The sequence below is a fragment of the Mustelus asterias genome, chromosome 6 (genome assembly GCF_964213995.1).
Source record: "Mustelus asterias chromosome 6, sMusAst1.hap1.1, whole genome shotgun sequence".
NCBI classification, from domain to species: Eukaryota; Metazoa; Chordata; class Chondrichthyes; order Carcharhiniformes; family Triakidae; genus Mustelus; species Mustelus asterias.
Genome location: NC_135806.1, coordinates 53,091,043 through 53,117,711, shown reverse-complemented (window position 1 = coordinate 53,117,711; position 26,669 = coordinate 53,091,043). Strand labels below are relative to the sequence as shown.

At 44.1% G+C, this 26,669-nt stretch overlaps 1 protein-coding gene across 1 annotated transcript in view; it reads left to right on the top strand.

Moving 5' to 3' along the window:
- LOC144494658 (doublesex- and mab-3-related transcription factor 1-like) overlaps nucleotides 1–26,669 on the top strand; it is a 142,823-nt gene that overhangs the window by 22,155 nt on the left and 93,999 nt on the right. The window contains 1 exon segment of the mRNA XM_078213862.1: nucleotides 9,701–9,773. Coding sequence (XP_078069988.1) covers nucleotides 9,701–9,773 — 73 coding nt within the window.

Here is a 26,669-nt window from a genome sequence, read left to right as displayed (position 1 = left end):
TCTCAGAGTAAAGGACACTTGGGAAGGGGATTTGTAAAACTTTTATAAAAGTCATTATTAAGGAGTCAGTAAACATTAGGGATATGTGAATACATTGGAAACAGGCTAATGTATTTGGTGCTTATCTTCGAGTAAAGTGACCAGGTAACTACAGACTCCCTGGTCTTTATTTCAAAACTTTTTAAGATAATGCAATTGATTATCATCAGTAAAATTAAGAATTGTCTGTACGATGATAACCTGCCGAATAGCGTGTCTTCAGAAGGGAAAATTCCTACCTGACCAAGCTTCTTTGACTTTCTGGAGGACGGAACACTAAATGTATTGCAGAAAATCTGAGCTAGATTTTGGCACTTAACCTGGTCCTTTTCTCGGAACTTTTGTCAAGTTCAAAGCTGGTAGGATTTGGGGAAGTTGGGACACGGGTGTGAAATTGGGTAAAGGATAGAAAAGTTGTCATGGGAGTTATGTTGGGCTGAAGGAGGAGAATTTGTCTTTATGGTGCCCAAAGAAACGGTGCTATTGAGATCACTGTTATTTCTAGGTTTCATGAAATACATTGAAGTGCTGTGAAACTGAAAGAGGAAGCTCAAAAATAATGGACAAAGTTTGACAAAATGTGAGCAGACAAATAGCAGATGAGCAAAATATTGGACATAGGAAGGAAAAATGAACACTCTGTGCCTCACATAAATGGTGTTAAAATACTAAAAATGAAGTTGTCATAGACCTAGGAATCTCAGCACTGAGCATGATCAAGCAGCACAGAGCAGCAATCAACAAAACCCGTAGAATGATTAGCTACAGTGTAGAAGAATTTAAATCAAAGGAAGTTGTGTTCAAACTGTACAGTACTCAGGTCAGGCCACAAGGTGAGCACTACCTCTACAAGTGGTCACTGAGACCATAGGAAAACGATTTGAGCACGGGAAGCAGATAATGATCCCGGGAATTAAAGGAATGATGTATGAGGAGCATTTGAGGACTCTGGGACTGTACCCAATGGAATTTAGAAGGATGAGGGGGGATCTGATTGAAACTTGCAGAATACTGACATTAGTAGGAAAGACTAGGATCCGAGAGCACAGCCTCAGTAAAGGGACAACTCTTTAAAATTGAGATGAGGAATTTCTTCAGCCAGAGAGTGGTGAATCTCTGGAATTCATTGCCACGGAAGGCTGTGGAGGCCAAGTCATTGAGTGTATTTAAGACAGAGATATATATAGGTTCTTGATTGGTAATGGGGTTAAAGGGAAAAGGTGGGGGAATGGTGTTGAGAAACTTATCAGCCATGATTGAATGTTGGAGCAGACTCGATGGACCGAATGGCCCAATTCTGCTCCTGTATCTTATGATCAGTACAGTGTAGCACAACAAGGCTATTCTTATGTTGGAGCTCAGATTTGTGAGGGAAGATTTGAGAAACGTTGTGGACTGGAGTGGACATGATGAGTCGAATGGCCTCTTTCTGTACTGTAAATGCCTATGAATCTGTATAAGCTTGATGGGTTGATACTCTGGTAGGGGTGCAAAGCAGACTATGAAAAATTAAATGTTCATAATGTACCTTGATCAATTTCCAGGGACCTTGTCAAGAAACAACTGAATGGTACAGTGCAGAGACTTTCTGGCCTGTATGGGTGGGTGATGGGCCAAATGGCCTTCCTGATCCATCATTATGATGTTGTGATGCTACTCAAAGCAAGTTGTTTGGAATAGACTGCCACCTAGTGCAGTGAATGTGGGCTCAACTGAATTGCTTAAATCCATGCATTTATATTGTGGTTGAACAGAAGATTTACATCAGGGCAAGAGAAAAATGAATATGGTTTGCCAGATGGCGTCAGTAACCATTTTGTTGTTGCTGTTTTATTCCTCCTGGAATTTCGATTTAATCATGTGTTAATTGATGTAGTTTAAACTGATACCAGTAAATATCCTCTGGTTCAGTGCCATTCAGTGTTTTAACTTTTTCCTTTTGACAAGAAAGGCTTTGTAAACCGAACAAAAAAAATGTGGTTTGGATGAGAGTTTTAGGAATTTCTCTATTAATGAATTAAAAACAAAGGGCAGAATTCTCCCCAAAACATTCTGTCGAATTTGTGGGGAAAATGGAGTAATTCATGCTGTTCAGAGAAGAATCTTCTACATTGCAGAGGTCACCAGCGTGAATATCATTAAATTTCAGGGGGCAGGGCCTATCCCTGCTGGAGAGGCTGAAACCAGCGCGCTGAGTGGGCTACTGCGCATGCGCTGATCTGTCAGTGCCGAGATCGGCGCATACGCAGTGGCCCCACACTGACGGCCTCTTAACTGAGCTGGCCAACTGACTGGCCTCCCTCCATCACCCACAGATCCCCATGCAAAGTGGCAGCGGGAGCCCCCACACGAACAATCCCAACTGCAGAGTGGCAGCGGGATCCCCAGCCCCCCCTTATGCCCTGGCCCTTGGCACTGCCCCATGCCTGATGGGCAGTGCCAAGGTGCCCCCTGGGCATTGGCACTTTGCTCCTTTGGGTAGTGCCAGGAGCCCAGGCTGGCACCGCCAAGGTGCCAATGCCCCAGGGGGTACCCCCTGCCGCCTGACCCTCTGGGGAGGCCCAGATAGCTCCCCAAAGTGGGGAGCTACTGTAATCCACACTTGAATGAAACACTCTGGTGGCGGGAGAGATGCTAGCAGGCCCAGAGACTTCAGCCCCCCCCCCCCCCTCCCTCCCATTAAAATGTAGATTTGAATATTTACCCCGCTTCCTTGCCGATTTCCGGCATGGAGCAGACACTGTTGGAAATCCAGTGCTGGGAGATGCTATCGCGGTGGGAACGCATGCATGAATTTCGCGCGTTGCCCACAGCGAGAGTCTCTCCGCCACTGCATTTTTAAAAATTAGCGCAGCGTGATGGGAGAATCATCCCCAAAGTTCCTGTGAAGGTATTGCAGCAGGGGCTGGATTTTCTTTCAGTTTTGGTTAGAATACAAGAGCCTTCTGTAATTGCAGATTAGAACCTGTACAGATATTGTGCTAATATTAGCTCAGGAGAAGCAGCAGATGTCAACCAGTCAGGAAGAGTTGATGTGTGGAAGGAATTTATTTCAAAAAGAGTTTTTTACTGTTGTTATTGTGGAGTCCTTATCTAAAAGATAAAATGTTGTTGATATGTTGGTAACTTTTTTTTAAAGCAACATGGATTATTTTGTGAATTTTACATTTTGTGCATATTTAGTGTACACTGGTTGAAGAGAATATATAGCCGAAGACCTCAGTGCTGTTAATTTCTGACAGTTGCAAGAAGTTTTGGTCTAATTATTTATGGATTAGTTTCTGTTGTGGTTTTATTGTGAAAAGAAACAGATATGGAATTAAACACAGTGGAGTTTCAGATATTTAATTATACAAAGCAAACTCTAAACATGGTGAAAATAAATGTTTTGTAAACTGTAAGTTGGATTTATAAACATGTTTTAGCTTTGCTAAATCCTGTTTAGTTTTGAAAGATCAAGACTTTTAATAACTTTCAATTACTGAATGATGCTTTTGTAAATATCAGTCTCCACTATAAACATTGTATTTTGACAGCAAGCTAAATTGCTGATTCTCCTCATCTGCTGCAAAGTTTTATTGCCCATCAAAATGGACTTTCAAAGCATCTAATACTTTTTCTTGCTCCACTTAAGTACTCATGTTTGCAGATGCAGGTGAAGTCCTGATTTGTTTAAATTGATTCTTAATTTCGCCCAGCATCTGATCATTAAGTAGTGTTGAAATTCAAATTGTTGTTTGGTACTTAAGTATTGCCGAAAAAAACATGTTGTCAAAGTTTTTCATCCTGCACGTATCAGGACAATTGCAAGAATGCCAATGTCTGGGGAAACAACAACTTTATACTGTATGAGAAGAGAGAGTTGATTGGTTGGCAAGTGGACTGTGGTAGAGGTGTTGCCATGGAGAATGCACCAGTTAGTAGTGACTGACGGTTAACTGCCAAGCATTATTTAAATATTTAAACTAGCTAGATTGGCTCTGGTCAAAGCATGACCCTGAGGAATGAACCAACAAATGGCTATTACTTATTTTGCTTAGCTGAAAGCACTGCAGTGTGTGTACATGTCCTTTCTGTCTGCAAGAACTGGGCCCTGGGTATTAATAGATGTAGCTTCCAGTACACGCAAATGTGCCACACTACAAACCCGACTGACAACCTTAAATTGGCTGTCAGCACAATTTTAAGGGTTATTTAGCAAATGTGATCCAACTGAAAAATCAGATCTGATGTTGGACACCGTGTTTTGAGTTTTGCAAGCACTGAATGGGTATGGTCTGTATCTTGCCCACTGCGAACAATGGAAGGGACATGCTGTTCGCTTTGATCTACTAGTCTTTGGGATGTACAGCCTACATACTTAGCATCACATTGGCACTGAAATTCACATATCACATTGTGTGATAGGCAGAATGTCTTTTTGGTTTGATGGTAGCATCCTGTTAGTGGAGAATAGCACTTGTGTTGCTACCGCATAGTAGCAGCGTGAAGCTCCTAGTTTCACCTGTTGCTCAAATTCTTGAGATATCTTGCCCTTCCAGAATAATCTGAGGTAGTCTGGGCACTTTTCAGGGCTGAACGTGATGACCTTGGGCTGTTCATGAGTTTGCGTGATAAAGAGTGCAAAATGATCTGATCAGGATAGCTGTTATCCGCGCAGGATGTCTTGGATGTGTACTTTTTCGGCATTAAACCTGCATGGTGAGAAAATGATTTGAGCCCTATTTAAAAGGTAGCCAATAAGACCAGTCTTATAGCACGTGGAACTGTGAGAACCCCAATGTGTATCTAGCCTATGGCACGGGCAGCACGGTGACAGAGTCATTAGCACTGCTGCCTCACAGCGCCAGGGACCCAGGTTCGATTCTAGCCTCATGTCACTGTCTATGCACATTCTCCCCATGACTACGTGGGTTTCCTTTGGTTGCTCCGGTCTCCTCCCACAGTCCAAAGATGTGTGGGTTAGGTGCATTGGCCATGGAAAATTGCCCCTTAGTATCAGGGGATTAGCAGGGTAAATATGTGGAGTTACGGGAATAGGGCCTGTGAGAGATTGTGGTTGGTGCAGACTCGATGGGCCGAATGGCCTCCTTCTGCACTGTAGGGATTCTATGATTCTATGGCCAGTGAAAGTAGGCATGCGGTAGATCGTGGTAGAGAACTCCCTGGCAGAGTTATTAAGTAGTATGTCAAGCAAAGGGAGTTAATTTGACTGCTCTATTTCAAAGCTGAATTTGAGTGCTGGATGGAATCTATTGAAGCATGCAAGAAAATTATTACATGCTGCTATGACTTTAAATATAGAAAACATATCATCCACATATTGGAAATACGCAAGGGGTAGGAAGTTTAACTGTCATTCCATCGAAGAAATGTTTCTAATGGAATCCACCAAAAATGCATGCGAGAGCTGGGTCTAGAGGCAACACCTTCTATTTGAGGGTACATGATGTTGTTAAAGCTGAACTCAGCTGCGCGAGTTGCTGAGTTCATTAGCTGAATGAATACTAATTCACTCAATAGTGATGGGTCGAGATCGCCATGATATAGTGCTGCAGCGCAAGTTCTCAATGAAACAGTTCTTGTAGTTAACTGTCAGTCACCATTAACTGGTGCATTCCCCATGGCAACGCCTCTACCAATCAGTTCATTTGCCAACCAATCAGTTCATTTGCCAACCAATCAGCACTCACTTCTCATTCAATATAAAGGTGTTATTTCCCTTGACATTAGTATTCCTGTGAGAGTCCTGATAAGTGCAAGACAAAAAGTTTTGACAAGATTTTCTTTCAGCAATATTTGAATTTATTTGATGTATCTTTATTTTTGAAGTAAAACACCAATACATCAAAATAATTTAGTAGCTACAGTGACATGATCTCTTTTCAGGAAGGAAAATGATGCAGCTGCTGGGACTGCCTTGATGGTGCAGTCCTCGGGCTGATTCCCCCGACTTGTTTTAGCAGCACCTACCCCTTCTGGATTTCCAGATGTGCGGTGTGAACAAGCTTTCTGGTCAATCAAGTTGTTCAAAAGATTGAGGGCAAGAGTTCAAATCTAAACATGTGGGAGCATCATAGTGTTATTGTTTTGCTATTTTGTCTGGGGCCCAAACTGCCACATCAAATAGATGTCAAAAAAGCTCAAGACCTGTGGCTTCGAACCAAAAAAATACTAGTTGGATAACAGGTTGGTGAAGTTAGCATGCCAACATTTGTACACTTAATGTTGATATTAAATTGACTTAATGAAACCATGCGCAAACCTTTCAAATTAAATGGAAAATGCAATATTAAAGATGATACATGTTCAGGTTCACGTGAAGTGAGGGTTTTATCTCAAATCTGTCATGGTTATGGCCTGCTATTCTTCACCGGTGGTATGTAATGGTTACTTTTGGCTATGGAATCAGTTTCGTCTTTTGCATTGGTCTTTAGCTGATGACCATGACAGATTTTGGGGACAGTGTACCTTGCCCAGAGAGCACTTGAATTTTTCTTGTTTATATATATATATCGGCAGTCATTATTTCCTGCATCATGCGTACAGTAAGTAGTGTGACAATGCAATCCTTGAGAAAAGTTGGGAATCAGCATTTGACGTCTTCAAGGGTAATCGTGTTGCAGCCCCCGATCACTGCTGCAGAACACAGTGTTTCCAACCAGAGATTTTGCAGCTCCTTCTGATTTGACAAGTGTTCCCTCAATGTTGCGAGGCAGGCCACTTGGGTTTAGAAACACTTCAGGAGTATTTTTGTTTCTGGTAAATAGCGAGCAAACAGCTCCACCCTTGGCTTTGCTGCACCAATACCAAACACACATTTTTTCCTTTGGTGCAACACTTGAGAGATTTGGTAGCAATCTCTTGTTGATTCATATCACCCATGTAAAATCAGGCAAAAACCTGATCTGTTTCTTAAAAAATGTCCTAACTAACATAATTGTACTCTGATCTGGCAGATTGATGTGGCAGGCAAGGTTTTGTTTCCTGCAAACCCTTGCACATTGTTGCCTTGAAATGGGGAATCTCAATTTCTTTTTCCAGATACATTTTTGCAGATCGAAAGTTGGAATATGTTGGCCGGTATTTTACGACCTCGCTCGGGCGAGGCTCGTAAAATCCCGTCTGAGGCCAACAGAGAATTCCGTTCTGCGAGATGCGCCCGCCCCAATTCCGGGGTGGACGTGGTGGTAAAATTCCAGCCGTTGTCTTAAGTTGTACGTATAAATAAATTTTCAAAAGTTTTAAGATGAAGGTTGAGCTTGCTCTTCCTTTTTGGATACCAGACATTTCTTGGCTATGCTTTGATGTGTTAGCATTATAATAGTATAATGAGGTTACTTTTCGAAAGAGTGTCTGAAACTTAGCTTACTGCAGAATTGACGATGACGCACAGTTAAATGCTGAAGTGCAATTGGTATATCAGTATAGCAGATGCTTGCTTCCTCACAACAGATGGACTTTCAATTGTAGCTCCCTTTTTGATTTAAGATGCAAATGAAATAGGGTTCCCAATTTATTCTTGGTTTGTAATCTATTTTCAGGTATCTATGTATTTTACTGTAACTGGCAGCAGTCCTTATTGTTTTACAAAAATGCTGAATATTTTAGATAACTTGTGTAAAGATTCACCTGTAAATTAGTATGGTCAGTGCGAGGTGTGATATATCTAAGTATAATTTGTGGTTTGGTTGCAGTTTTTCATCTGGCAGTAAATTGCAAAACACAGTTACAGATGGCTAGCGTGATGTATTAATGTTGTAATGCAATTCAGGGGGCTCATAAACATCATAAAGCATGTGCGTTTATCAGTGTCATCCGGGACCATTGAATGTGTTGCACTCTTCAGGAAAATAACTCCAAGCTGTGCCTTTTTGTTTCTGGTAATTATTTTAATAAAACACGCACGGTTCTAAATTTTCCAGGCCTGAGCAGCCTCTTTTTGGACTTTACTGCCTGGAGTTTCTGTCTTCTGTTACTGTTACCACTATTGTTGTCAGCAGAGTTTAGCCATTACATCTTCATTATTTTGTGACGGAAAGATGCCAAGCTTTAAAGTTGCTAGATTGACACAGTAACAGTCTGCAGACAGAGCAGAGTTTACAAAGGCTGGGAGGCCCTTTGTGGAAGGTGGTAAATTATTTCCAGTTTCATCTCTGGGAAAAGCTGAAGTTATTCTTTTTGTCGTTACTTTGTGACCTCGGGGAAAGAGCTGCAAAGGCCTAAAAATCTCCTGTTGGCCAGAAACTCCTCCTGAGGGTTACATTTATCTTGAGGGCAAAGTCTTGTGCCCGTAGATGGCTTTGCTGCTTGGATAAGATCAACGCACGGGAGAATATACATGAAGTACTGGCTGACAGCATGGAATTGCAGTCCACCAAATTATCTGACCCCCTCAGCTGGATTTGTGCCTTGTAACCAAGTGGGGTGCTGACTGTGCATGTTCTTCTGAGATTGAAGTAGAACTAATGTATCCAAAAAAAACCCATTTGTCAGCTGTCACATCTTCATCGAACAAGAAACACTACGGGTTAGTTTAGTGAGCTTATGTAAATAATTAATTTAAAATCTGTGGGTCACAAATACAGATCAGTTTGATTTGCTTTACATTGTAAAACCATGCATGGCTTTTAATTACTTAAAAAAGAGCAGGCACACATCAGATCTAGCCGCCGAATGCAAAGTAAAAAAATACTGAATTTATGAGGGAAGTTTCCAACTTTGTAACTAGGCGGGAATCAGGGGAGCAGATTGTTCACCCACTTGTAGAACCTGCTGGAGGAATGAAGAGAGTGCGGGTTCTGTAAAAGACAGGCGAACCGCTCTGCCAGAAAACCGCTTAGCCGGTGACGTTGGAACTCGGTCCTGTTTTAATTTTATGCAGGGGACCGTTTATTTGCTCATTTGATCGGAATTTGTATAAAACAAAAGACAATTGCACTGTTCCTTTCAAATGTTTCAGATGTAGATCTGTTCACTGGAACTAGAAGAATAAAAAGAGTACTGAATGTTCCCACACCATGAGCAGTTGGCTAGTGGTCTGTTGCTTCCCTTTCTTGTGGTTTATCTCTTTTGTGCCCTACTCCAAGAGCCTTTGCCTTGGCCTTTGCATTGTGCAATAGATTGTTTTTAACCCAATAGTGCTGCAGACCAACAGTTAACTTTTTGACTGAAGACAGTTATACAGGCAGATTTATCCAATTTCAAATGTTATGGGTAGTTTTAACTCTTGGTGTTTTACCAAAAGGCACGGTGTTTGTTGTTTGCAACAGACCGATTCAGTATAAAAAGATACGTGTAACTGGATGTACAGCTGTAGAGAAATACCCTGGATGTTGGGAATATAAAAGCTCAATGTTCAGCATGTCATTGCATCCATGGAGAGAGAGGCGCACAAAGTTTAGGTTTAAATTGCTGAAATGAGGGCTGGCAGCTGTGCAGTCTTGGCAGTCCCAACAGGGGAGTGGGAGGGGTTGGGAGGGATGGCTGCTGGACGCAAGGGTCTCCAGAAAATGCAGAAAAAATATATTATTTTTATAGCCAGTAGGGACACTGGAGGGAGGGGAATCTCTTCTGCAGGATCTGATCTGGCTGCAATTTCAACCACGTCATCGCTGGGTCATGGTGCCTCTGATTCTGATGGTACCCGGCCTGGTGCCAGTTGAAAAGTTGCAGCAACACTTCAAAACCACCCCAAACTGGGGCCTCAGTCAGCCCAACTGGCGCCTCCGTCAGTCCAACATGTCAGGAAGTTGTCCTAACATGGCTCCCCTCTCATCAACCAAGCCCCATCATCAGCCCTGCCTCATTGGGGCCAGGAAACTCTAACCCGTTAACTCTTTCTGTATATCTTGATTCTGCCTGACCTGCTCAGTCTTTTCAGCATTTTCTGTTTTTCAATACATATGAACGGACTGACTATTGAATAAAAGCCAGGAGATGTGGAGAGACTCGCATGTGAACACAGAAGAGAATTGTTTACTGCATTTAGAGAAGACTTATCTTTATATTTTTGCATCTGCCTCCCCCAGGGAAAGGACCACATTCAAGTGGTCTGAAAGAGTTGCCAGGAGGCTCTTAAGGACAGCCCAAGAATGGCTCTCTCATAATTTCTTCATTTTAACTTGTGCTACAGAATTTGAGCTCAAATTAGCATTTCATAGCTACTTGTATGAGGTTGCAAATTCATTGGATTGGGAGATGAGCCATGTCCCTGAACTGGGTGAAGAGTACTGCTGTATTGTATTAGTGCTGTAAATGTTATTTGACCACGGAGGTGTGGGATATTCGTGTGGCAATGGAACAATCTGCATTTTGAAGAAGCAGTAACAAAACCAATTCTGGTTAGGCCCTTCTCTCTTTGCTTTACCCACAGAACATAAGGGACCATGGAATCCAGGGCAATTTGGCAAATTGGATCCAAAATGGACTCTGGCAGGAGGCAGAGGGTGATGGATTGATGGTTTATTTTGTGACTGGAAGTCTGTGTCCAATGGTGTACTGCAGAAATTGTGCTAGGTCCCTTGTTGTTTGTAGTGTACATTAATAATCTGGATGTGAAAGTAGGAGGTCTGATCAGTAAGTTCACAGATGACACGAAAATTGGTGGCGTATTAAATAGTGAGGAGGAAAACCATTACAGGATGATACAGAAGGACTGGTCAGATATGCAGAACTGTGGCAAATGGAATTTCATTCTCAAAATTGTGAGGTGATGCATTTTGGGAGGACTAACAATGCAAGGACATGCACGATGAATGGTAGGATGCTAGGAAGTACAGAAGACCAGAGGGACTTTGGGGTGCATGTCCATAGGTCTCTGAAAATAGCAGGACAGGTAGATAAAGTAAAGAAGGCAAATGGAATACTTAGCCAAAGCATAGAACATAAGAGCAGGGTGCTTATGATGGGGTTATATAAAATATTTGTTAGGCCACAGCTAAAGTACTGTGTGCAGTCCTGGTCGCCACACTATAGGATGAATGTGATTGCATTAGAAAGGATGCAGAGGAGATTGACCAAGATGTTGCCTGGGCTGGAGCGTTTCAGCTATGAAGAGAGGCTGGTTAGGCTGGGGTTACTTTCCTTAGAGCAGTAAAGCTCAGGGGGGACCTGATTGGAGTGTATAGAATTATGAGGGACATAGCTAAGGTAGATAGGAAGAAACTTCTCTCCTTGGTAGAGGAATCAATAACCAGGGGGCACAGGTTTAAAATGAGGGACAGGAGATTGAGGGGATTTGAGGAAAAGCTTTTTTGCTCTGAGGGTGGTAGGAATCTGGAACTCATTGCTTGAAAGGGTGGTTGAGGTAAAAAGCATTTAGGTGAGCGCTTGAAACACCATTGCATACAAGGCAATGGACCAAGTGCTGGAAAATGGGATTAGAATAGATGGGCGCTTGATGGCTAGCACAGACACAATGGGCCAAAAGGTCTCTTTCTGTGCTGTGCACCAGTATGACAATTTTTCATTAAAAAAAAAATGGGATGTGGGCATCACTGGCAATGCCAACATTTGTTGTCCATCTCTAATTGCCCTTTGAAGGCAAAGAGCCAACCACATTTCTGTGCATCTAGGTCACATGTAAGCTAGACTGGTTGTGGCCAGCAGATATCCTCCCCTGACGAAATCCTGAAAAGGATGATAGTTTAACGATCATCATTACCAAGACTAGCTTTCAATTCCAGATTTTTCTTGAATTAATTTTCTTTAAACTCCATCAGCTGGCATAGTGAGATTTGAATCTGAGCCTCTGGTTTACTAGTTCAGCGATATTCCCACTATGCCACCATCTCCCTGTATAGTTAATGCTGAATTTGAGTTGGTTTTGTTTTCTGGGTTCATGCCATTTTGGAATTGGTTTGAGACTGTCCAAAAAATACTATAACCATTTGAATAAAGAAAAAAAATTGTATGCATTCAAATCTCAGAAATGTAGATCAAATTCTAACTGATTTCATCAAGCGTTTCTCCAGGGTTGGCATCGTGGGTTAGACACAACTTTCGTCTCCTAGGATGGGAAAATGAGGGGAACCCTACTTCAATATTTGGTTTTGGCTCTTTCACATTTTCTCTGAGGTTGCTCAGTTGACCTTCATCCAAGTTGCTTTACTTCAAGGATGAGCCTAGGTATTGTAGAATGGTATACTATACAAATGGTATGGGGCATAACAGCTTTCTTTTCACTGCCACTCACTCTTGATGATAATTAAAAACAAGAACCCTGGATAAACTCCCTTCCCCTATCTCAGTGATACCATGCTGCCTGAGTTGCCATCAGCTAAATCCAAGACTTAAAATATATCACAGTAGTATTATTTTGTGAAACACTAGATTGGAGGATGCGGGGAACACTGAGGTAAAAAGACAGAAGCCACACTTAATTTGAGGACTAACGTTTTGTGGTTCAGCTCATTGACTTATGGAATACATTGCTGCCTAGTACAGAAATACTGACTCCTTTGTAGGACTTGGAAGTGATATAGATTAATTTCTGAGTCACTAAAGAGCAAAAGGATATGTATGAGTACTACATTGGAAAATTTTGATGAATTTCTTAAATCAGATGGTGAAACAGCCTAATGGTCAGAAAGAGAGGTACGCTGAATTGCCTTTTATTTATTGATGGTGTGTCTTTACATTGTTGGGTGGATATTTGTACATGGCAATCAGTAACACCAGACACCTCATTTTTGAGCCAAGCTACAACCAGATAAGTCACTAGTATCACCAGTGACCACATGATGACCAAGGCTGTGTTTTGAATTGCATTGACACAGAAGTGGCAGTCCTGTATAATGTAAGATTTCAGTCATTGGGCGAGATTTTCTGGCCGCGCTTGCCCCAAGGCTGGAAAATCCCACCTGAGGTCAAGGGACCTTTGCATGATCCTGTCCCGCCCGCTATGTAACTGGCGGGTTCTGCCCATTGTGCTTCTGGGTTGATTGGGCTTCGCACCTGCTGTTCCCGTAACTCCAGTTCTGAAGCAAAGTCATGATCGCAAGATACCCAGCTGGTCCATCCCACTGCCTGGGAAGTTTATAAACTTTCTTTTGACTTCCTTTAATGTTCTAAGGTAAACAATTCTATCACCAGCTCACAAATTAACCATCAGAAAGTGTAGTTGGTGTCAACCTTCCTGTATTGACCCAGTCTCATTGAGCTAAGTGAAAGGTGCCATTGGTGCATTTGTGTAGTATTACATTTATTTATTTAGAATTTTTCAATATAAATGCTATAACTTGAATTTTTAATAGTTATTTTATTGTTTTTCTGTTTAACTACAATCATAAACTGTAGCTTGTGAAGGTTTACAGGAGATTTTTTTTTTAAATTCATAAAATAAGACCATCACGAGAGATGTAATAATGTAGGATCACAAGAATCTCTTTGATAGATCAGTACTTTTATTTAAATATTCAAGAAAAAGCAAAGCTGAGAAAAGGCAACTTGAACAACTCACTAAGCCTACCATCTAGATTAGTTACCTCAGTAATTTTAGCCACATTACTGAGTTTCACAGAATATTTCAAACTGCTTAGTATAAACAATCTACTTGACATTTGTTTTTTATGCATTTAAATTTGTATCTTCAGGCCCATCTGACCTGATCTATTTTGAATTATGATTGAGATCACCGTTTAATATTTTGTGGAACTCAATGTGGTCTGACTGGGTCCATACACTGCACACTCTAATCCAATACTGGTTCCATGTTTTCCAATGTTAAACCACTGCATTGTCATACACCTCTCTCCTATCCTGCAAAGTTCCAGTATTGTTAAATCACTGTCAACATAAACCATATGCCCATCCAAAAGTGACTAGCAGTTGGTGCTGCAGAGTTTTAGTGGCAATTATTTGGTTTTCTGCCACCTAATGAGGTTAGGTGCTGAACTGTAGATGAGAAAGTGTCAGTAGATAACAGCGTTTGAAACGCAAGCTCATACAGGTCAGTTTTCCTCTGTTCCAAGTGGAAGCAACTGGCCATCTGGATGGAATATGCAGAGGAAAGTTGGGCTGAGAGAATTGTGATGGAGCTGTCTTATTTTTTAAAATCAGATGGGCTCTCTTATAACTATGAGGTTCACCTTGCATTATATTCTTCTGTGTGCTGCACTCAAGTGCAACAGGGAAGATCGCCCCAAGTTTACGTCTTCAGCTGGATGGCAGAGCACTTAGATTTTCTGATGAGATGCTCACCATGCTCTTGGAATTGGTTAATAATACCTACTATTCTACTCGTAAAGGCTCAGTCCCATGTGTTGTCATTCATCTCATAAGCAACCACTCATTATCCTCTGGAAGGGGATTTGAACAGGTATCATTAAGGGTCGAATTGATTCCAAGATGGCAGGCCATTTAATGGCAGATTGGTCCGAATGCGATCCATTGTAGGATTGGTATTACATGGAGATGTAACAGTCCAAGATGGTGCTAATAAGTCATGAGCTGCCCCCCCCCCTACCCCCACCCTTGGCTAATTGATGGTATCTGGAAAGGCTGACTTGTCACTGAGAGCTGAGATTGTTCCCCCAGTATCTATGTTACTCTAATTGAGTAACAGTTTGAATCGTCGTAGCTAGTCAAATAGTGGGGAAGAAGCATAGTAATGCCATGTGCTGACAGTTAAATTAAAAGTACTCTACACGCATGGATCCGGAAGCTGTGGTTCTTACTAACCTGCACTTACAAGGCAGAAGACTTGGACAAATAAAATGTGACTTTGTGGGGAGAAAATGTACAATCTATATCACAGAAACATAAACTGCAGGTCATTCAATTGTCTGACAGAGCAGTGGATTTCTGCGCATGTCAGACATCTAATTGACCAGAGAATAATGATGTAAATCCTGCAGTGCTTGCACTTAGGAGGATAAAAGTTTATATCATTTTTGCAAAGTTTCTTTGGAAATTAAAGCAATGTTTGACATTTTGACGGACATTTTCTGAATATCTGCTGGGAGGGGAATGGGCTCAGTTTATTCTTTCTATAATTTTATGTATTAAAGTTGGTATTTTAAAATAATGATAACAAAATGCTTTCGTTTGGAGGGAGGTGAAAGTGACCTAGTACTTTGGTGAAAAGGACAACTTTTGGAAGATATTTTCAAGACCAAATTATTGTCACCAGGAATAATTTCAATAATCCAAGACAAAATTAAGAAAATAAACTACTTTATTGCCTAGTCTCTTGCAATAATCAGTAATTACTTCTCCATTATAAATTGCATGTATTAATGATTAAGATAATTTAAAACTTTGAAGAATTGTTTTGGCACATTACAGTAAAATTACGTACAGCGCAGTCTGAAGCTCTACCCTGTAAAAGAGACAGCACAGTATGTTCCCTAATGTAGTGTACTTGACGGATTTACTGTACCCAATGTACAGGGATGGTACTTGCCATGGTAATCATAGTTCAGTAGAAGGTCCGGAGCTAATAAGAAATTATGAAATGTTTTCATCACAGCTGAAATTCTCTTGGGATGCATGGGGTGGAAAGCGGTCCGTCAGATTGTACTCTCAGTACAGTTCCATCCCCTCCCTTGGCTGCTGTCTCATGCTCAACTAGACTGTCCTTAGGCTCACACCCAGTACAACTCTAAACTGATCTTGGACCTCGTAGCCCTATCAGACAGATCACTTACTTTCACCTCCGTACCACCGCCTACATCGTTCCTACCTCACGACCCAGCTGCCAATGAAACTCTAATTCGCGCCTTTGTTTCCTCAGGCATGACTACTCACATACTCTCTTGCCATTCCATTCTGCCATTCCTATATTCTTCAGTGCATCCACAATACTGCTACCCATGTTCTGTCCTGCACCAAGAACTGCTCGCTTGTTACTCTCGTTGATGACTTACTTTGTTAGGCAATAGATGGATTTTAAAATACTGAAATTTGTGTTCAAAGCCCTTATTGGCCTCCATAACTCTGTGGCCTCCTCTAACTCTACATTTCTCTGCGAAAGCTGCTCTCCTCCAATTCTGGCCCCTTGCACATCTCTGATATCAATCTTTGACGACTGTCATCAGCTGCCTGAGCTCTATGCTCTGGTATTCCCTCCCTAAACTTTTCCACCTCTACTTGTTGTTACTCCTTTAAGATGCTCCTTAAAACCTACCACTTTGATGAATTTTTTGGCTACCTATTTATTTATATATCTCTGTGTGGCTGGATGTCAAGCTTTGTATAGTAATGCTCCAGTGGAGTGCCTCGAAGTTTAAAATCACCATTCAAATGCAAGTTGTTCTGGTCTCGTGTTCAAACCCCTCCATGATCTAGTTCTTCCCCATCTCAATAATTATCTCTAACTCTAAAAACCCTCACACCCCAAGGCGTTCCTTTGGTTCTAGTCACTTGTACAACCCAGTCTCCATTGCCCTAGCAACGACAGCCGTGCCTTCAGCCACTGAGTTCCCTCGAAGTGGCAATCATGGGCAGATTGCCCTTCCAGCTGGACTTATCTTCACTGGAACTGCAAAGCCCCTGTCTTGCCCAACTTTCCTCACTCAGGCCGGTGAGACAGGAACAGTGTAGTGCTCCTACCCAACCCCCATCCGCCTGCCTGCTGCAGCAGTGTTGTCTGAATGGAGTGCAGTGAGAGAGGGCATGCCCCCCCCTTTAACAGCACTGGCTGTCGTAAAGCAGCTGTTTAAAGGGACTATTGAAAGGGAGCAGGTAAGTTTCAGAGGTGGGTGGGGGTGTTCCATGCAGAGCTTGGTCTGGGTCTTTAGGATAGTTACTCTGAAAGAGTTAGAAGGAAAAAAAATCACTTCTAACTTCAGAGTAACTACGAGGGTAAAACTGACAGAAGTTAGTGATTTCAATCGCTTTGTCGGATGATTCCCAGCTCAGTGCAGTTGTCTAAAGGAAGTTTGCCCTTCTGGACAATTGCTGGGTAAACCCTCATGTCGGAACGTCCGAGAGGGATTCCCCAGCACATCACTGGGGAGCCAGGAACTTATGGCCCTTATGCAAGTTGTCTTGGCACAATTGAAAACAACTGCACACCACATTTCTGCAGAACCTATCTTGTACAAGTAATTAAACCATAGCTGAATTTGTTATAGTTTTTAAAGAATGTGCGCCCCTGTTCAGAAACAATAAGTATTTCTGTTCTTTATATACCTTGGATTAAATTGTCAAACCTCTTGCTGACTAACTGTTAAAGGTCTCTTATTTCAATGAAGGTGTCTTTTTTACCATTTTAATTTCAACATTTGAATTGAAAATTAAACTTCTGTGCCAATTTTTCAAAAGTCAGCCAGTGAGATGGTGGGCAATCTGATGGTCGGTCCGTCCGTTCCCTCGTCACCGCCCCCCAGCACCACCATTGCATTTACATTGTTTTAGCTAATGTAATTTCATTGGGCTTTCATTGAGCAGCAGTTGTGGAACACTGGTATGACTTGTATTCCAGATTTGATTTTGCAAATTTTCAAAAGCCAGCTTAACCAGATGCTTGTGGCTGGTTGTCTGCTTTAATTTTGGTTATGAACTTACAGAAGAGGAAATGAAAATGTGAGCTTTATCTGATAAAGTGTTTTATAAATAAAAGATGGTGGGTGGGATTTTCCGGTCCGGTCCTCTGTGGAACTGGAAATCTTCGCCCGAGGTCAATGGACCGTTCGGTGGTCAGTCAAACTATCCGTCCCGCTGGCGACGATTTGTGCGGTGGGCGGGGCTGGTAGATTTAAGTCAATGTTTGTGTTATAGTCACCATCTTCTTCATAGGTAAATGGCACAAGTCAATTCACACACACAAAAGCCCCACCAGCGGAGGACATTTTGAGATTGTTGTTCTTCGGATATCAGTTAAGCAGCATTTATTGCCAGTCCCTAATTGTACAGAAGACATTAACAATTGATTACATCAAATGGGACAGCAGTGCAGATTCCTATTACGGAGGATGGCAGCTTTAGCAGCTGTCTTTTTGGTGCTAACCCATAAATGATCAAGTTTATTGAATTCCGTTTCACAGCTTGATTGGATGGCATTTGAAATCATGGCATTCATGGGCATCCTCGCACGCCTGGGAAGCTTTGGATCGACATTTCACAACTTGCATACACTGCCAGCCATTAAACTAACAATCACATCTGCTAAGCAGATTGCACGACACTCACTGACCCTGTTCCCTCTCTCCTGCAGGTCAAAGCAGTGCACAACTGGAGGCAGCAGGAGTTAACTGGAGATGGATAGGCTCACATGCAGGTCCTACTCCCCAGTGCTGACTATATTGTTGGGACAATCATTGCTGAGGCAGTGACCAGTGATAGGGTTGAAAACACCAAAGATGACGGTATCCTCATGCTTTATCCTCCTTTAACATCCTACCCAGCGTTCCTTCTCCGCCAAGAACAAAGAGAATTACAGCACAGGTACAGGCCCTTCGGCCCACCAAGCCTGCACCGACTTAACTAAAACCCCTTACCCTTCCGGGGACCATATCCCTCTATTCCCATCCTATTCGTGTAATTGTCAAGACGCCCCTTAAAGGTCACTACCGTATCCGCTTCTACTACCTCCCCCGGCAACAGGTTCCAGGCACCCACTACTCTGTGTAAAAAATCTGCCTCGTACATCTGGCCGGGCATCAACCTGAAAATTGATATTTACAGGTTGCCCCCTTTAAGTGAGCATGCATTCATGGCTCCACGAATTGGACGGAATTTTACAAGATTTTTTCTAAGTGACCAGCTAGCGTGAAAACGGGAGACTTCCTGATCCATCTTTCAGGCGAGCTTTCACACCCAATCTTATGCACTCTGGGCCCACTTGGTAAAGTCGGACGTGAGGCGATCAGCACGATCTGCGCCTTGTGTCTGCGCAGATGCCCACTTTACCAAGGCCCGAAAATGGCCGCGACCCGAAACGGGCGCAATGGCGATTTAAATGTATTTGCATGCATTTAAATTGAATTAATGGGCTGCCCGCCCAACTTTACCAGCATTTCCCCCTTTGCCATCGCGTTCACCCGTCCAGATTCAGCGTGAAACAGACGTGCTTGGCAAAGGTCTGTTTCGGGCGCTCCAGCTTCTGAAGAGGTGAGTTCAGAGCTTCCAACGGCTCTCTGACTCAGATTGGTGGTGGGGGAGGAGGAGGGAGGCGGGCCAGATCATTCTCTGGTGAGGGGGGGAGGCAGGCCAGATGGTTCTCTGATGTGGGTGGGTGGGTTGGGGGGGGGGGAGGGGAGGCGGAGGAGGAGGGGGGAGGAGGCAGGCCAGATGGTTCTCTGATGTGTGTGTGGGTTGGGGGGGAGGGGAGGAGGAGGAGGGAGGAGGAGGAGCGGGGGAAGCCCGATTGTCTTGTGTGTGGGGGGGGATCATTCTCTGGTGGGAGGGAGGGAGGCCAGATGGTTTTCTGGGGGGGGGGGGGGGGGGGGGGGTCAGATGTATGCCTGGGGGGGGGGGGGGGGGGGTCAGATGTATGCCTGGGGGAGGGGGACGGGGGGGGGGACTGCTGCCACTCTGTGCCACTCCCCCTCCCCCCCCCCCCCCAACCGATCACCCGCAGAGTTACAATCGGTCTGGGTAGCAGGGGAGTGGGTGGATAAGGGGGACAGTTATGTTGTGGGGGTGGAGTGATTCTGTGAGGGCCATTGCTCCCGCTTTTCACCCCCGGGCCGCTTTATCTGCTTTTTGCGGCCCGGGAGCGATGTGACAGGGGAGCGTTTTTTCAATTTTTGTTCGCATTGCGAATGCGCAGTTGAAGGCTCCGATTGGAGCTGCAGCGTTTCAGATGTGATAAGCCCCGCCCACAGCGCGATTCAGACTCGCGATATTTTTTCAGGTTAAGTGCGTATGGGGGCGCCTGAGAACAGTTTTCCAAGCCAGACCTGAATTGCGCCCAGATTCAGCACTTAGAATCAAAATGGTAAAATCGGGCCCTCTGTCTCTGAAATTTTGGGCTAGACCGTTTCTGGCTGCAAAAGGCAGTGGGCGGGGCTTAACTCGCCAGACAGCCAGCGGCTCAGATCGGAGCCACAAACTGCGCATGTGCAGAAAAAGTGAAAAATAAAGTAGCTCTCCTGGCAGGACCCTCCCCGGGCCAGGTACAGCCCCCCCCCCCCCCCAAACAAACATTTACTGACCCCCTTACCCTCCCCCGTCCCCCATGAACCCACTTGCACATGGCCCCCTCATAACGTCCTGGCCCCGTGGCTGGCTGACATGACCCTCTCCCCTGTCCTGATCATCACAGAGGCACAAATTTCCACCCTTGCTCCATCAACACACCTGCAAGTGCTGCCCCCCGCCCCATGGTAACAGGGCAAACTGCATTAAACTCGCTGGAATGCTCTAATGGTGCCTGACTCACCCAAACTGCCTCCAGCTGATCTGTCCTAACAAGGGAACAGCTCCATAAAAACCCCAAGGATGGGCAGACAGGCTGGCAATGCAGGAAGAAATGGCCTCCAGTAGGTCAGCACCCAGAGTTTTGGAATCTGACCTGGCCAAGTTACTGGAGGCAAGCCGGGACTCCTCTTTCACTCAGCAGAATGTCGTCCCAGGGGAAAGGATGGAAACGCAGCCTGGGAGGTTGTGGCCGCGAATGTTAGTGCCAGGGCACTGGCCAGGAGAACTGGAAAGCAATGCTGGAAAAAAATGAATGACCTAATCTGGGCAGATCGCCCCCCCACCCCCAGCATCCTGCATGCTTCCCCCCACCCCCAAGAGTATCACAGCGCTTGCCCTCTGAGGACCACCCTCTGATATCCTGTAGGATTCGTGCCATCAGTTTTTCAGAGCCCCTTCTATCCCCACAGGAGAAGAATGCCCATAACCGCCAGGAGAGGGAGAGACGGGGTTGGTGAGCCTGACATCCGAGTCCCCATGGCATGGCATCTGCCATGGCATCCTCAGAACCCATGAGAGATTCCCTCCTCTCCCCGACCCCACCTGCCCCAGGACTCTGTATGGGGGTTTAGTGATCCCTTACCCACTACCCAGTTGTGGGCCCAGGTGCTAGCATGTGAGCGGAGCTCAGGTAGGAGTCAGACTAGTTTGTACCAGGGCATCATCACAATGGTGCTTAGCGAGTCGCCATTACCCTCCTGCCTGCCACAGAAACTCACTAACACAGCGTACCCGGCCCACCACTCTGGTGTTACAATGTTGCAGGTGATTGCAGGACTCAGGTGGAGTATTGTGGAATGTAAGGCACATGCGGCAACACAGCCTGCTATTGCTCGAAACGTGTGTTGATAAGGGCCTCCCTTGCTGCCCTCGCATGCCCGAACCTTGCTGCTGCCATCCCTCCAGCACCTGGGTAGTGTTGCTCTTTGTCGTCGTTGTCCTCCTCCTGCTCGGTGCACCCCCCCCCCCCCTTCCTTGGGGAGCCCTGCCAGAGCAGTCCAGACACCTGCACCACATCTTGAGGAGCCCTGTGCACCACTCTCCTATTGAACAGGTGGTAATGTGGGCCTCATTATATTGGGTCTCCACCTCCGTCTCAGGCCTCCGCGCAGGCACCATCAGCCAATTTTGAAGTGGGTACCCCATGTCCCCCACGAGCCATCCCTGCACCCTGGGCTGCTCCTCAAAGACCTTCAGGGTATCAGAACTCCTCAATATGAAGCTGTCATGTTCGCTGCCGGGGTGTCTAGCGCAGACGTGCGTAATATAGAGCTGATGGTCATGCAACAATTGCACATTTATTGAATGGAAGCCCTTTCTTCCTGGCATCTTGACCGGGGTCTTGAAGGCAACGTGGGTGCAGTCTATAACCCCCTGCATATTAGGCATCCCCATGATGGCTGCGAATCCTGTAGCCCGGGTTTCCTGATGGGCCTGGTCCAGGTCAGATTTGATATACTGGCCAGCCCAGCCATACAGGGCATCCGTGACCTTGACAAACTTGTGGACGGATGATTGTGAAATGCCACAAAGGTCTCCACTGGCGGTCTGGAAGGACCCGGTGGAGTAAAAGTTCAAGGCAGCCATCACTTTGACAGCCACCGAGAGTGGGTAGATAAATCGGATGGGGACGTTTTGGGGCAACCCACAGAATGTGGATGATGGGTATGCACACCAAAATGCTTTGGTGTATTGGGAAGGCTGCCAGGAAGTCTATGGTCAGTGTCAAGGAGCATGGAACAACTGAGCACCAACTTATCACAGGACATTGTGTAGAGCTTGGAGCCCATCCTTTCCATCATGGAATAATTGCCAATTCCATTGAAACACTTGTGGACTCATCCATGGCGCATTGTGAAGCTCTTGTTGTAGCTTCCATTCCTGCACTAGCAGCAACCAACCAAAATGTGTGCTGCACTGGGAGGTCACACTGCTGTCATCATGGCTGCAGATTTCAGCGTAAAGGGCTTGCGGGACGTCCTAGCAATCCTCCAACAGATTACAAGCTTTGTTGAACTGCTGCCCCCGGAAGTTTCAGTGGTTCCCTGAGGCATGAATCTGTTGTCTTGTCTCAGGAAGACAACATTTGTTCCCCACTTCTGCCATGCCACCAATGTCCTTGCTGTTGCCAGTCAGCATGCCAACCCATGCTGAAATGCTACAGTTCGCACTATATAGTTCCAGAGGGATCGTCCAGGCTATCTGCAGTCACCTCCACTGAAAGTCTGCAGCCTTCTACCAAACTTGCTGTAGCCACTGGGGTAGTTGAATAGGAACACAATGGCACATGGAAGACTCGCATTAAAGGAAATCACAAGAACATTTAGTTGACTATTGTATGCAATATAGTATGGTTTGATTTATAAAGTGGATTGAAATGTTTATTTTGTGTTGGCTTTTATTTTGGCATTGTGATAAAATGAAAGCTGTGGTGTTCAGTGACGGGGAAGATGAGATTTGTCACTGCTGGTAAATGGGGAAATTGGGATTGTCTGCGACTGTGTTCCTCTTTGGTGAGTTTTAAGTGTGCAGCCTTGCCAGAAAAGAGCTGTCTGGGTTGTCTCCTCGCTTCCACTTGCTCCTCCTCATGCTCCTCTGTTGCCAGCTGTTCATGTGTTGGCAGGGATTGTCCCCTGATGATGGCACAGTTGTGCAGCATGCAGCAGACCACCAAGGATGTTGATACCCTCTCTGTCGAACACTGGGAGTTCCTCCAGAGTGGTCCAGGCAATAGTAGCGTTGTTTCAGCATGTCATTTTTCGACTTTATAATATTTTCACTTGGCAGCATGGCTTACATTATATGCATGCTTCATACCTGTGCATGTTTTGTGCACTGGAGTTATGACCTGCATTGTCAGCAGAGAGTCCTTGTTACCATCTTTTGGTTTGTCCTAGTGGCTCAGATGCAGTGACACGGAAGACTACTGCAGAATAAATACATAGTGACACCCTCACCACCACCACCACACATACCGGCACAAGATGTGCATGCACTCAATGGTACCATTCACCATGAGAAAGCCTGCAATCCTCGTGAAAACACATGCATGATCCTCTTGCCGGTCTCTGACAAGAGGGTAAAATGTAGTTAGCTGTCATTGAATAGAGAGCCTCAGTGACCTTCCTTATTGCTACATAAGTGTTTGGATGACTTGTCCACTGGGAGTTGGTTCATGTTTAATTTGTTACCTCCATTGTTTTTACTCAAAGTTTCCTGTTAAGGATGTATTTTAAAAGATGCATTTATAATATTCATCCTATCCCTGTTCAATGTCCTGTCCTGTTTGCAGCTACGCCTACCAGGTGTTCTGCTGTCATGGTATGTCACACTTTGTCTTGTGTCAAACCCGCACATCCATTGGAGCCTGTCTCTAACTGCACTGTGATGTTCATCATCCAACTATGCCAAGGTCAACCCCTCTTTCCCTCTTTCTGCTGCCCTGCATCTTTCCTTCTGGAAGAGATCACTGTTTTTTAGCACTGATCAAATGACTGAAACACTGATGTTTTATTTTCTAGATGTCACTTTTTATATTCTTTTTTGCTTTTGCAATTTCAAGTAAGAGCTTGATTTCATTTGCCTTAAAGTCTGTATATAGAGTTTTTTAAGCAAATGTCTCAGTACCCACATGTCAAAGGGCTCTATTTTCTTCCACAGACCATTATTTCTGGGGCATAGAGGAAAGTGGATAGAATATAGCATCTTATGATTTATTTTTTTGCTGGAGTTTTCTTGCTGTTGACACCTCCTTTATCATCACACAATTACTTCTGGCTATCTCTATCCTTCTTCTGACTTTGGCATCACACCTACAACCTTATTATCATTTGTCCTAAATAGACAAACTTATCTACTTGTTCCAGTGTGACATCATCTTCACCCTAGTTTCTTCTAATCTGTTTCTTCTAACTGCCATTGATTTTTGTCTTTATAGAGTCATAGAGGTTTACAGCATGGAAACAGGCCCTTCGGCCCAACTTGTCCATGCCACCCTTTTTATTTTAAACCCCTAAGCTAGTCCCAATTGCCTGCCTTTGGCCCATATCTCTCTATACCCATCTTACCCATGTAACTGAATGCTTTTTAAAAGACAAAATTGTACCCGCCTCTACTACTACCTCTGGCAGCTTGTTCAAGACACTCACCACCCTCTGTGTGAAAAAATTGCCCCTCTGGACACTTTTGTATCTCTCCCCTCTCACCTTAAACCTATACTCTCTAGTTTTAGACTCCCCTGCCTTTGGGAAAAGATATTGACTATCTAGCTGATCTATGCCCCTCATTATTTTATAGACCTCTATCAGATCATCTATTGGCCTTCTACGGTGCAGAGAATAAAGTCCCAGTCTATCCAGCCTCTCCTGAGAACTCAAACCATCAAGTCCCGGTAGCATCCTAGTAAATCTCTTCTGCACTCTTTCTAGTTTAATTATATCCTTTCTGTAATAGGGTGACCAGAACTGTACACAGTATTCCAAGTGTGGCCTTACCAATGTCTTGTACAACTTCAAGACGTCCCAACTCCTGTATTCAATTTTCTGACCAATGAAACCATGCATGCTGAATACCTTCTCCACCACTCTGTCCACCTGTGACTCCACTTTCAAGGAGCTATGAACCTGTACCCCTAGATCTCTTTGTTCTGTAACTCCCTCCAATGCCCTACCATTAACTGAGTAAGTCCTGCCCTGGTTCAATCTACCAAAATGCATCACCTCGTATTTATCTAAATTAAACTCCATCTGCCATTCGTCAGCCCACTGGCCCAATTGATCAAGCTCCCGTTGCAATCCGAGATAACCTTCTTCACTTCTGAAGTATTATGCCACCAATCTTGGTGTCATCTGCAAACTTACTAACCATGCCTCCTATATTCTCATCCAAATCATTAATATAAATGACAAATAACAGTGGACTCGGCACCGATCCCTAAGGCACACCATTGGTCACAGGTCTCCAGTTTGAAAAACAACCCTCTACAACCACCCTCTGGTTTCTGTCATCAAGTCAATTTTGTATCCATTTAGCTACATCACCCTGGGTCCCATGAATTTAACCTTGTGCAACAACCTACCATGCGGTACCTTGTCAAAGGTCTTGCTAAAGTCCATGTAAACAACATCAACTGCACTGCCCTCATCTACCTTCTTACCCTGTCAAAAAACTCAATCAAATTTGTGAGACATGATTTTCCACTCACAAAGCCATACCAACTGTAAACTTTATGGTGTTCATACTAAATCGATGTTCTAAACTTCTAGATTTTACTTGATCCATGATATTTTCTCGTGTCTCTTCTGATTTTGCAAGTATTACTGTGTGGTCAATGTACCACAATTTAGGAACATAGGAATTAGGAGCAGAAGTAGGCAAATTCAGCCCTTTGAGCCTGCTCCGCCATTCAATCAGATCATGGCCAATCTCTCTCCTGGCCTCAAATCCACCTCCCCACCTGTTCCCCATATCCCTCTTTCCCCTTTTTAAATTAGAAATATGTATTTCTCCCTCTTGAAACCATTCAACAATTCAGACTCCACCGTGCTATGGGGCAGCAAATTCCACAAATTCACCACCCTCTGCGAGAAGTAGTTCCTCCTCATCTCAGTTTTAAATTTACGACCTCTCAACCTACAACTGTGACTTCTTGTTCTAGATTGCCCCATAAAAGGAAACATTTGGTCTACATTTACTTTATCAATCCCTTTTAAAATGTTATATACCTCAATCAGATCCCCTCTCATTCTTCTAATCTTCAATGTATATGAGCCCAAACTATTTAGTCTCTCCTCCTACATCAACCCCTTCATCCCCAGAATTAATTTTGATATGTTCTCCAATTTTTACCCTTGGAAGTATCAAGCTCTCTGAATATTTGTTCCGTGTATTGATTGAATAATTTTGGCAACAATACACAGCCTGGTCATACTCCTCGCTTCACTAGAAATATTTCTGATTGTCCACTTTCTAGCCCGATGCCCACAATTCAGTCCCAATATAGGCCGGAATTCACCCCAAAAACTTCTCAGTGTCAAATTCGTGTGAAAACTGGAGTATTTCATCTGTTTTTTTCATTGGGAGTTCAGAGAAGAATCTCCCACACTCTGTGCACTGAATATCATGAAGTTTCAGGGGTTGGGACCTATTCCCGCTGGAGAGGTTGAAATCAGCACACTGAGCGGGTCACTGCACATGCGCCGGTGTGTCAGCGCCCAGATTGGCACATTCGCAGTGGCCCCATACTGACAGCCTTGTATTGATGA